This window comes from Odontesthes bonariensis, chromosome 10, assembly GCF_027942865.1.
Source record: "Odontesthes bonariensis isolate fOdoBon6 chromosome 10, fOdoBon6.hap1, whole genome shotgun sequence".
Classification (NCBI taxonomy): Eukaryota; Metazoa; Chordata; class Actinopteri; order Atheriniformes; family Atherinopsidae; genus Odontesthes; species Odontesthes bonariensis.
In genome coordinates, this window is record NC_134515.1 from 13,762,891 (window position 1) to 13,775,656 (window position 12,766).

Sequence of the window (12,766 nt, forward strand, 5' to 3'; positions counted from 1 at the left end):
AGGTATTTTGGAAAATTAAGCATGGATAGAATCTTTGTAAGAGAAGCAGGAAATTACATATGTAGTGTGCAGTGTGTTAACCCAATTAAGTCTCTGCTGCTCCTCTGGATGTGTGTTGCAGAACGTTATGTTGACACAAAGACACTCATTCACTCACATTCACATTCATTTTGAGTGCAGAGGAACTCTTTGCCCCAAGCGATGGATTCCCAAAAAAAAAGGGGAAAGAGCCGTGAGTGAAATGTGCTAATGAAGCCTGATGAACAGCTACTTCTGTTCTACTCTTCCTCGCCCCCCACTCCACCCCTCACACTTTTCACTCGTTCTCTCCTTGTTTCACTTCATTCCCTTCTTCCTCTGGCTCTGAGTGCATTTGTGTTAATTGTCTGCTGCCGCTGCTGCTTATTGAAGCCCTCGCAGGCTTCTCAGCACTGCTGGTGTTTCTCAGAGAAAAAACACTTTGGCATTTCAGTGCTGCTCCCCTGCTGAATATGCATTGATAGAAGAAGCTAAATGTAAAGAACTCAGAGCTGGCAGAGACTAAACTACTGAGTAGCAAAGTCACTTAGATATTTATCTGTTTCTCTTGTCAGACAGCTAAATGACTGGTCAGCTCGTGGCCGCTGAAAGCTTTTGCAGACTCTCTGCTCTAATCAAGTCCTGATTTTATAACTGCATATGAAAAAAAAAAAAATCACCAGTCAAGTCTCTGTAGTGAATTCAGCTTTACTTATAGGTATGATAATCTGACCAGGACCAGCACTCCCTGAACGAAGAGCTCTCGTATCTCAATGGGACTTTCCTGGCTAAATAAAGGAAATAAGATTAAATCAATTCTCCTACAAAGAAGGCCTTACTTCAAATGCATCTCAAACTTATTGACCTGGTATGTTCCCCCCTGACATTCCACAGATAGTTGCTTGTTAACTGTTTCCAGATCACAGGCTGTCACAACCCTATGTTATGGAACTCTTTGCCCACTGAAATCAGACACACCAAGTCTGTTGCTTGATTCAGATCCTGTTTAAAACTTTCCTTTCTGTGAAAGCCTTTGGCAATGTCTGATATATTTATCACACATTTTTATTATTGTGTTATTGTGAACATTCATTTGACTCTAACTAACCTTATCCCTTCTTGTAAAGTACTTTATAACACTGTTAAGAAAAGGGTGCATGTAACTATGCTGATTGATAGCTGATATTGCTGAAATGTTTCACTCTCCTGAAATGCCAGGAGAATGAAAATAAAATGAATTTATAGGGAAAAAATTATCCCCAAGACTATATTTTCTATTTACAACAGTAATAAATTAGTTCTTTACCAATTTATACAGCTTTATACGGCAACATTAGTGTATGGATATTTGAAATTAGGGGCCAGTTGAAGAGCCCTAATATAGGCAGCTCCTGTGAGTTAGAGCCACATTGAGTCATACATTAATTCATTCAATTTCTATAGCCTATCTGCTTACTATTGTTCGAGGTTGCTTGGGCCTGCAGTCCCATGTGTCTTAGAACGACAGGCGGGGTACACCCTGTATCATCAGTCCATTACAGGACTATCATGACCTGTATGGATCAGTATGGATGGTCAGTGACTCCCATTGGCTCACAGGCTTCACAATCAACTCTATCAAGCCCCTAAAACCAAATCTATTAGGGCTATCATACTTGTAATAACTGAATTATTTGCAGAAGGACCATCAGCACACTTATCAGAGGGAAATTAGCTGATGACATCATGAGAAAAGCTGATACTTTTTGAACATGAGTCTCTTGAACTGAGGGATGTTTTAGAGCCTGACGCTCACAATAACTATGTCCATGTTGTTTTAGTCTATTGGGAGCATGTGGAAGTATGGATAAAAAATATAAGCAATAAATAAATTCACAAAATAAAACTCATTGAGCAAAAAAATATATATATATTTTTTTCATTTTACAAAACCCAACTGATGGTTCCATAGTCTCCATACTTTTAGCTCAGAGATATGAACGTGTCAGCAGTATAGTGGCAGCATAATAGCTGCTCTCACTGTATTTATGGATTCCTTTGGCTTTTTCTGGCTTCCTCAGTTTCTGTTTTGACTCAGGCAGGAAGGGGTGTGTAGATACAGGCCAATGAGCAGATGGATGATAACTGTTTTTTTTTATCTGAATACATAGTCTGACTCGCTCTCAGTCTGCCTTTTTTCCCGCTTGCTGTTCTTTGTCAATTTTTCCATCATCATTCACCACTGTCCCCCACTCACAACTAAACATCCAGTCCAGTCAGTAATGCACAGGTTCTTATACTTGATTTACCAAATGTCCCATAATGATTACATTCCATGGTCTGTAAGTGAGGAACTGCTGGATTCTTTTCCCCCATCCGTAAACATTTCTGCTTTTGTTCTGTTTTGAAGAGATCAGTAGAGGACTTTATCAGTAAATTACAGAAGCATGACACTCCCATGCATTAAAAAAAAAAAACAGATAAAGAAAGATAAAAGGCGTCATGTGTAGGTTTGCTTGTGAATTGACATTTTTCCTCTCCATTCTTCTCCTCTTAGGGCTCTGGTGTTTATTGTTCATGGAGCTGGGGAGCACAGCGGGCCATATGATGAGATTGCACAGAGACTGAGGGATCTGTCCCTTCTGGTATTTGCACATGACCATGGTGAGTGACAAACACATATCACAGGACTGTAATCGCATGCGTACATTTACACTTACACTCATTGTGCCTCTCATATTTATCTGTAGTTCTGTTATAAATTGGCTTTATTCTTTGACTTTATGTATTCATATTCTGTAGTTCACTAAATAAACTATGTTCCTAGTTTGTACACTCTGCTCATACAAACGTAATGTATGTCTAAGACTTTAAGAGGATGTAGCGGGATAAAATAACTGGGTCTGATAAAGCGTCTCTATTAGGACAGATAGGTCTGGTGCAGTAAATACAAGAACATGACGAAGATGGTGGATGGCCTGCTCACATCACTAGTAAATGTTCAATGATACGTTGTCGAGTGTAGGTGCAACCTCTGTGAGATAAAGGTGAACATAAATATGAAATGTTTCCGGATATCGGGGCTTGGTCGTACGGATTTTATGCGAGAACTCTGTCTCTCCGAGTCCAGCGCTGATACTTGACTTGTGACCATCAATAAATACTTTGTTTAACTTAAGACTTCTCCAGCTTGTTCTTGGGCTTCCAATAAAAGAATCGGGCTAACAGTTCATGCACAGCTTTTGCTTGAGCTTACAGAAATCCCTTCGGTGCTTGTTAATTCTTTATTGATCTAATCCTTTTAGAGAAAAGCAGTTAGGTGGTTCATTGCTCTTTTGTTCTGCAGCAGTACCTTTCTGTGTAAGCAGTGTGTTGAATGCAAGTCAAGAAAAACTTGCTGGTTTTGTCAATTGTTCATTTGAGCTTTGAGCAGAACTGTCTAACTCTGTAACCCCTTGTCGCTGGCAGAACTGGTCCGGAGCCTAGAAAAAACACAGACAAATCACATGGTGTGTCTAAGGCTTCGGGTTTGGGTTTAGCATCTTGTTCAAAAGTGCTAATTTCAGCAATATTAATTACATATCTCTCTCTATATATATATGTATGTATATATATATATATTGTGTCAGTCAGCTTAAAAAGCTTACACAGCAGACGTGGCTCAAAATGACAAATATAAGGGAAATAGCACTTGAATTCTTTCTTTATTTATTATTATTATTGTTTAAAAATGTGTCAAATTGAAATTTACACCCATGTTTCCATTTTACTTAGTGATTGGGGGGTGTTCCTCATCCGAGGCAAAGGATAGAGGATGTCATTTGCTGGACAAACTATGAATCCCCTCTCGGCTAATTTTTGATTTGTGGATATGTGAATAAAACTATTCTGACTTAACTTTGTTTGGCTTTTTTCTTCTCAAGTATGTCTACAGTTTTAGATAATTAATCCAAAGTGGGAGAACAAAAAAATCCTTTTCTCTGTATGTATTGTATGGCCAACAAAGCTTATAACAGGATACAAAGTTGTTCTCGTGACAGCAGAATATTCTTCCAATACAGATGTTGCAAAGAAATTGAGGCTTCACACATATCTTTAAACCAGCTGCTCAGATGATCTGGTCCAAAAAAAAAGAAAAAGAAAAACACTCTAGGTGTTCTAGAAATATTGAATTAAGTACAGTGGGATAGACTGCCTGAAAACACAACGCCTCTGTGCAAGTGACAGTCGTGGCTTAAAGCCATGAATGAATAGCAGCTTGTTAGAGGCTAGTGAAAGAGAGATTTATCTCTGAGTACATCAGCTGCTGTAGCAACTCAAGTGGGAAGCTAAAATTTTTAGTACATTTTTAACCAATATCACGAAACATTCCTCCCCTTTGTCATCATTTTAAAAACAATACTTAGATTGTGTGTATCCACTGACTTGTACTGTTTTCATCAACTTTAAACATTAAACACATATCACTTTTTTAATCGTCTTGCTTTAGTTTGTAGTGATCAGTTTAGATAAGTGTTTTGTTCATGCAGTGGAAAAGACCACCATGCAAGAGTTTAAGTCGTTTTTCTGCCAAAGATCATTGTATGTTAGAATAATAAGATTTAGAATAATAAAGCCAGCAGCATGACTCTGTGGAGGTCAGTCAACCGATCTGTCCATCTCTGTGGTCCAGACTGAAATATCTTCACAGATGGGTTCCCTTGACAGGTTGTAGAAACATTTGTGGTCCCCAGACGATTAACCATACAGATTTAGTGATTCTCTGACCTTTCCTAGTTGTGCGACAATTGGGTTTAAATGATAAACGCTTTTGTGTCACATGAACCAAGTTGACAGTTGCATTTATCTTGAAGCACTACTGTGCCCAAGCCCCAGCCTCACGTTCCCTTTTTTTGACTGAGGTGATTTCAGCACAGATTCGGAAACCAGTGAGCTTTGGCACATGCTTTTTGCCTGTAGAACTTACTCCAGAGCACCCCCAACTCTTTGCTGGTTTTGACTTAGAAGCCATTTATTGTTAGAATCCATGACCAACTGAAACTTTGTGAGCACCGTGTTTAAACAATAAAGGCCCACTGTAGCATCTGATCGAGCTAAGCCAAGAGAAGACCGAGCTTCGGCATAGATTTGATGTTGAAACAGCAGCAACTTCCCTTTTTTTCACCATTTTCTTTTCCAGCAGATATGTTCATGTTAAAGAGAAATTGGCTCAAAAGGAAGGTTTGGATATAAACAGTTCAAGACAAATCAACATTCCTACTTTTTCAAAGTGTTCTTGTGTTATGTGTTTTGAAATTACGCCATATTGATGCATTTTTACTGAGTTGATCCAAATTCTATTTTCCCTCCAACAAGATTATCTAAGGGTAGACAGTTCCAAGCTCAGCTCTGAGTCTTTGTGGTTTTACTGAGAGGATCTTAGAGACATCAGGGATACGTCATGTGAAAGTGCACCAGAGCCTGCTGTTAACAGCTGTGTTCAGCATACTTTGGAATATATTTACAGCAGAGGAGATCCCAATGTGAAGCAGACAAAGACGATAAAAAAAGAGTGAATGACTGAGGCCCCTCACACAGGAGCAGTTTGTTCCGTGACTCGCAGTTAAATGTCACAGTGTTTAAAGGAAAATACGGGAGTGGAACGAGTCCCTGGAGACACTAGTTTTACATCTATCCCCCTCACATTCACATGCGTACACAGACACACACACGCCACCGCGGGCAACTCTTGGTAGAGTTCAGCAGTTGAGATCTTTTATACTTTTTTCCGTCTCAAGTGTAATTCTTTCATTCACATCCTGCAGAGACAGGAGGTTTCTTCCATCTGGCCCACGATGCATCTGTTACCAGTCAACATAGTTATAGATCAACCTGCCAATGGTTAACTTCCGATGAACAAACTTGAAATTGAGTCCTAAAATTAAAGCTGAACGTACTTTTTTAAGTAAGTATGTATTTATATCGCTTCATTTGTACACCTATCACATACCCAGGCCTTGAACAACGGACTGGTGTAGTTTCTAGTGTGCAACACAAATGGCTTCTTTAGTCTGTTAAAGTGACGACATACATTGGTAACTTTTACGTTAAGCCCTTGACAATGAAGGAGACCCCAATGATACGAACGTGAAGATTGGACAGTACAAAAGGTGAGGTATAATGTGGTATAATGCCAAAATGGTGAAGTCTTCCTTCGATGCTGTTGAAGTGAAGGGGTTGAAAATAGCCCTTTCAACATGTTTCAGCTTGTTAAACAAGAACCCGTGTGAGGAGTTCATTGCATTGAGCTTTTCCTCGTTCATGTGGCTGAGGCATTGGGGAAAAAAAAGCTTTTCTGTGAATCTAGTTATGGTAGAAAAATCCAATGAATGGGACAGTTTGGACATTACCATTATTCAGTTATTTGATAGCACAATCTGTGGGAAACTTCTGAAAAGCTGGTCATATGCCAAGTTTACCCACCGCCTACTTTCCTTGCATAGCAGATATGTGACTACATGCAGTATAGACTTATGTCATGGTTACAGTGATATGTTAAACTTATGTCTGTCTGACCTAGTAAAATTGCTGTCTCATAAGATGTAAGACGTTTTTGTGGAAAGACACTAGGCTACTCATCCAGGCATGTTGCCAGCATGTTCAGTTGCTGTCAGAATGAGCGGAATGCATGTCTGAAGGAATCTGCGAAACTATCAACATAAATATCTTAAACGCAGTGAAGAGATGAAGTGGGTGATGAAGAGCCCACTAAATTCAGGTGCAGATCTACATTGCTGTCTTTAAATTGAGAAAAAGGACATTGACCTAAGCAAGAAGATGCCCTCCTCAAATGCATCTCTACAGGTACTTTTCAGATAGAAATAAAGTGAGATACTGTAAATGGACAAGCAAAAGATTTGAAAATAGATGCCTACATTTGTAATCTGACACATTAAGGGACATTCAGAGATAATCTGGGCCACAAATTGCAACATTTGTTTTGCATTGTGTACACAAAGGTGTCCTCGGCTCAATGGATGGGTATCCTAATAATACTCTGCGTTTAGAAGTATTGACTCACCTTTAATTGCCTGCATGATTGTTCTTTTAAGCATTAGTCAGAGTTTTCAAGGTATGAGATTTCCTTTCAAGGCTTTTCACCACCAACTATGAGAGGATTCTGAGCAAGAATGGCAGAAGAAACATCTGAATCAGGGCTCCTTTGTAGCTTTGCCTACTATACAGTAGCAGATCTTCTTCCTGCAGTGTTTATATGTCTGAATGTGTAGAGGAGTGGCGAAGGTGGAGGACTCAAGTTCAGGCACATGAGCAGAAGGAGGTTAGATTGGAGCAAAGTAGGGCATTATTTTAAAATACACAAAAAGCATTGTTGTGTCATGAGATCCAGGGAACTAAAAAATGAACAAACAGAACAAAAGCACAGAAACAGGACAGGCTAACATGGGGAACTGCATTGAGGATGTAGCAATGGACAAGAGGAACCAAGGAGTATTTATACAGAGGGCGCTGATGACATTAAAAGACAGGTAGTGGTGATTTACTGAATGCAAATACAATCAGAATGTAAGCCTAACAGAAAAGACTAGGCGAACTGCAATATCAACAAACCCAGAACTGAGATCTTCAAAAGCAGAACAAAATACAGATCATTCCACAAAGTCAGCCTCTGATCTGCCGTGGAAGAAAGTTTGCAGTTTGCAATGAGTGGGCAGGGATTTCTACACCATCGTTTTCTCTCCTTTTGCCGCTGTATTGACGAGCTAAAAAACAACAAGTATGGTCGATGCTCTTCTTTGCACGCATACAAGATGCATACATTTATGAATACAGCCCCACATTAAATGGCAGAGCGAATGTAAGAAGGTGTGAGCTGCACATGTGAATGCTTAGGAGACGGTGTTGTTGGTTCTGTGGTTGCCACGGCAGCCTGCCCAATCTCTCAGTTGGTGCGGTACAAAGCTTGAGGAGAACACATATATATTATATATACACATACATATTTATAAATTTTCCCTCCTCACCATCTGTCAATCACACTTTTCTCTCAGCTGTCTTCTTCTTCTTGTATCATAGTTGCTGTCATCTGGTCATCTACAGACTTACTCTGCTTACTTACTTCTCATTTTCTTACTCTGCTATTTTCTTTACTCATCGGCAGTATTTGTACTTGTATACTTAATGATCACTTAACTCTTGTCTATCTTGTTTTCTCAGGTGTTCCTCTTCCTGTTGCTGTTATTTTTTCATTCCTCATCTTTATTTTCCCTTACCCTTCTTTCTCCTATCATCACTTGGGCTGCTGTCCATCTTCTTGTCTTCTCATTTTCTCCAGCAGGAGAAATTTCATCATTTTATTTGTTACCCTCTGGCTTCTTTTCCTTGTCAAAACAGTCTTTTTCAATCCTCCTACCCTTTCCTCTTTTCTGTCCTTATTCTTCCTCCTCATTCTTCTCCTTCTTCTCTCTGTTCTTTTATCCTTACATCATCCAATAGTCATTCCTTTGAGATGCTTTTTACATGTTTAGAAATCACCACCAGTGGGAGGGGGTGTTCCTGAAAGCAGCCAAATCCAGGAGTTACAACAGACAGCCAATAGTCTAGGATATTCCTTTCATATTTTCTCTGCCAGTAACACCCTTCTCTTCTTCTTTTTCTACTTCTTCTCCTTCTCTCCTTTCTTCCACAGTTGGTCATGGCCAGAGTGAAGGAGACAGGATGAACATCAAAGACTTTCAGCTTTACATCAGGGACTCCCTTCAGCACATCGACCTAATGAAGTCCCGCCATCCTGACCTGCCCGTCTTCATTGTGGGCCACTCCATGGTAGGACACTTTCCACGAACTATTTGAATGCTTTGAATAAGCTATTCAGTGGTTTGTAGTCCATGACAGATAAAATCTTTGGGGTTTGTTTTGTTTTCAAACACAGAAATGTGCTTCAGGTAACAACTCTGGGGACAATGAATCACTCTTGTTCAGGTTTATTTGTCTGTGTTGTTTGGTGTGAAATTACTTTTTATGTTTGAGTTCCCTAGAGCACTTGACACAAGGGTGAAACACTGGCTTTAAATTGAAGGTTACACAAATAAAAAGCGCACATATTGAAAAGGTTCCCTGCAATATCATGGCCTTCACGTGAGAAAAAAGGCAACTTTGTCTTTCAGTTAAACCCAAGCACGTGGTGTTCTGCTTCTCGGTACTAAATGAAATCTGGATAAACCGGCAAAAGAATTGGGCACATTTTTTATATTAATGCCACTATTAAGCAGTAACTATTTTGCTAGTAAAGAACACCTCAGTTTCAGCCCATGTTTGTCTCCCTTTGAATGACATTTTATGTGGTTTTGCTCAATCATGTGCCACATAGACTACATAATTTATGTTTAAAGGACAAATACCACATCAACTTCAGGGAAACAGTCCAGTGAGGGTTTTCTGTTTGCTTTTCTCAGTAAACCCCTGCTTACCTTTCACACAGTGACACACATGCCCCACAGCCTACAGCTGCTGCTGGTTACAGAAAACCTTCAGCAGACCGAGTTACAGGTTGAGTGACCTGCTCAGTGGCAATGTTTCAGGGCTTGTACACAGAGGTAGCTTTCACAACACAAAGGGAAAACTACAGCATGTCTACAAGTTTCCTTATCCTTTAAGAATAATTAGAGTCCTAAATAATCATTTTTTTCTTTCTGTGCACAATCCACCTGTATCTCAACACTACAAGTCATATTATATAGCTTTAGAGGTTTTGCAATCTTCATGTGCTGCATTCCACCCCCCGTTTCCAGTTTTTTGGCGAAACTAGAATAACAGGTTGCTCTCGTTCTTTTAGCTCCAACCCAAAAAGGCTTCTTCAGTTCTGTCTGGTGGGGAGTTCCAGACTCTCTCACGTGGTCATTCACACCATGAGGTGCTGAGGTCACATGTGTCACCAGCACATTTATATGACACTAGAAAAAAAAAATTATTGTGTTAGTCTGACCAAAAGCAGACTTTTAAAATACACGTAAACATGTAAGTCCGATCGATATAGTTTGAAATCGAGCTTCTCAAAACCTGGCTTTCACACATAAATAATGCTGTTAGGGACTGAATCACTTGCTCAACTAGACTCAAATGAGCCTAAGTGTTCTGTACATACTCCAAAGTTAGATCTGTCTGCATCTTATTGAAAAAACAGTAAAGTATAACTCTTCTGTCAGACTAAAAGCACCAGAAAGTGTGATTGAAAAGCCCACAAAGACTAAATGTCAATTCACAGTCACTTTAGAACAAGGACAGTGGTCCGCTGAAATGGTCAAGTTGAACTGTAACCGTAGCTCAACTCACTTATATATGCATATAACTGTAGTGACTGACCCAGGCTCCCATGCTACTGTGTCATTCTGATCTTTGTCAAATAACTAACAGGAGACAATGACCCACAGAATGAGGAACTGTGACACACATGTGACATCAGTGGCTGTCTACGTGGGAATGACCCCAAAAGTCAAAGTCAAATTTATTTGTATAGCACATTTCATGTACAAAACAGTTCAAATTGCTTTACATAAAATAAAACAAAAACAACCTGAAACCCAGAACGGATTAATCCTTTTGGTTTCACCTACAACATGTGAGACTGCATGAATTAATTCCCCATTTATTGGAAGTTTTTCTTTTAATTCCCCCAGAACTTTTATGATTCGTTTCAGTTAAATTGAGTTGAGTCTTGGTGTCAATTTCATTGAAGAAAACATCAACGAGATAGCCTCAATTAAGCTTTGTGAGAGATTCTCCCAAAATTCGTATTAAGAAGAATTTTTATAGTATTTTGCTGCAGGAAATGTCAAGACAGGCCTCCAAACTATTTTTAGGTCATTGGTTTAGTCACAGAGCTGCGTCAAACATTACATCCTCTTGCGGTTGTGCTCTGATGCTCACTTAGTACAGCAGATAGAACACAAACATTAGTAATCAGTTATATAATGTATCATTACTATCAGTGTTTGTAGTCCTTTTGTACTTCACTGAACTTGTCTCTTTGTTGAATGAACAAACTTCCCTCATTATGTATTCACACACATCAAATGCACTCAGTTTCATGCATGCATCTTTAACACTGTGTCGCAGTTTATCATGTGCTAAAGGGGATGAGCTGCATTCGTGGTCAAAGGGACAGAAAGACAAGGCGTCTTTTGAACATGCAGCCGTCAGCCCCTCCTGTGTGAGACAGGAGCATAAATAAACACACTGTTTGTAGTCTTATAATTCACAGCTGAAAACTTGTATCAAGCAGAGAACACAGAGAGCTGAAAATTAATTGCAGAATTGTTTTGTCGTGAGAAGCTTGGAGCCTTGTTATCTTGGAGCACAGCAGCGGGCTGGTGGCTATGTGGTATTCAACACAAGGAAGGGATTTACTGCAGATATGATGCTTTGTACAGAAATGAAAGCTACAGGGTTTGAAGAAAAGTACATCGTGTTTGTGCTTTTTAGGGAAACATTGGCAGCTTGTAAGAACAGTCACAAGCTCAGTATTTAACTTGTTTTAGAGAGTTTTTATCTTAAAGCCTGCCATGTTATTCTTCTTGCTATGGATCAAGACAATGGCAATGACACATTTAATAAAGTTGCATGCATTGTATTTTAAATTGGCTTCGGAGCATTGTCATAAACCATGAGTCAGACCAATGTTTTCTTTGTATATCTCCTGCATTTCCACCTGCAAAAGGGCATGTGATAGGAGATTCCTGTATCAATAGTAGGAATTTATCATCCTGCAATCAAGACAGTAAAAGCTAGAGGAATAGATGCATATTTGCCAGTTTGATTTCCAGAGCTACTGCATACAAATGATCTTCATCAGAAGTATTACATTTTCTCTTCTTTATCTACTGAACCCCGCGGGAATCTGTCTGAAGCTGATTTTTGAGGAGGAATACTCTGTTAATCAATTAAAATTTCGATTTTATTAATGTCTTATAGCATTTTATTTAAAAAAACATGTTGGCTTAATGGATTTTTCCCACCAGGCTTTCAGAAGCTTTAACAACAATCCATTCAGTTAATGTGTCTGATGGGGCTTAGTCTTTATGGATCATTGATTACCATGCAGTGGTATATTTAGAAAGTAAAACTGTCTGAGCTTTTAGGAACACAAATGTAAATAGTTGTCTGTGCAGCATGCAGACAGATCCCAGACAGACACAGAACATGTTTAGACACACTAGAGTCTGTAAATATTAAGGCACAACGGGAGGGTCTCCTTCACTCCTTCCCTTTTCCCCATGTTTTTTTTCTCATCATCTCTCCCTTGCTTTGCCTCTCTTCCTTTCTTTTGCCTAATCACTCTGTCTTTGTCATTTCATCCGATGTTTTTTCTTTTGTTCTGTGCTGACATCATCTAAGCCAGCCCGCTTGCAACTCCATCATTTTCTTGTATCACTCCTACGTAATCCTCTCAGTATTTCTTCATCCTCCGTAGCCCTACCATTCTTTTAATTTCCTTTCTTCGTTTGCTTTTCCTTCGAAGCAAATAAAACCCAGAATCAGGGGGAAACCAACCACAAGTGAAATGTTGTGTCAGTGTGTTTTTACAGGTTTCATTCCCAGCTTCCCACAGTTGTAACTCTGCATCCTGTTTCCATTTTCTGTTCCTCTGCTCCTCCCGTTCGTAGGAGTTAATCCCTGTGACGTAAAAAACTAGAAAACAATGAGCCTCTTGTGGATTCCACTGTATGCACCGTTTCAGGATAACATCCTGAGGAGATTCTGATTAAGATCGCCG

The 12,766-nt window shown here is 39.4% G+C and overlaps 1 protein-coding gene across 2 annotated transcripts in view; it reads left to right on the top strand.

The window, feature by feature from the left end:
- Positions 1 to 12,766, top strand: part of mgll (monoglyceride lipase) — a 38,496-nt gene that overhangs the window by 12,965 nt on the left and 12,765 nt on the right. For both annotated transcript variants that reach the window (XM_075476340.1, XM_075476339.1), the window contains 2 exons: positions 2,555 to 2,661; positions 8,684 to 8,820. In XM_075476340.1, coding sequence (XP_075332455.1) covers positions 2,555 to 2,661; positions 8,684 to 8,820 — 244 coding nt within the window. The remainder of the gene's footprint in view (positions 1 to 2,554; positions 2,662 to 8,683; positions 8,821 to 12,766) is intronic.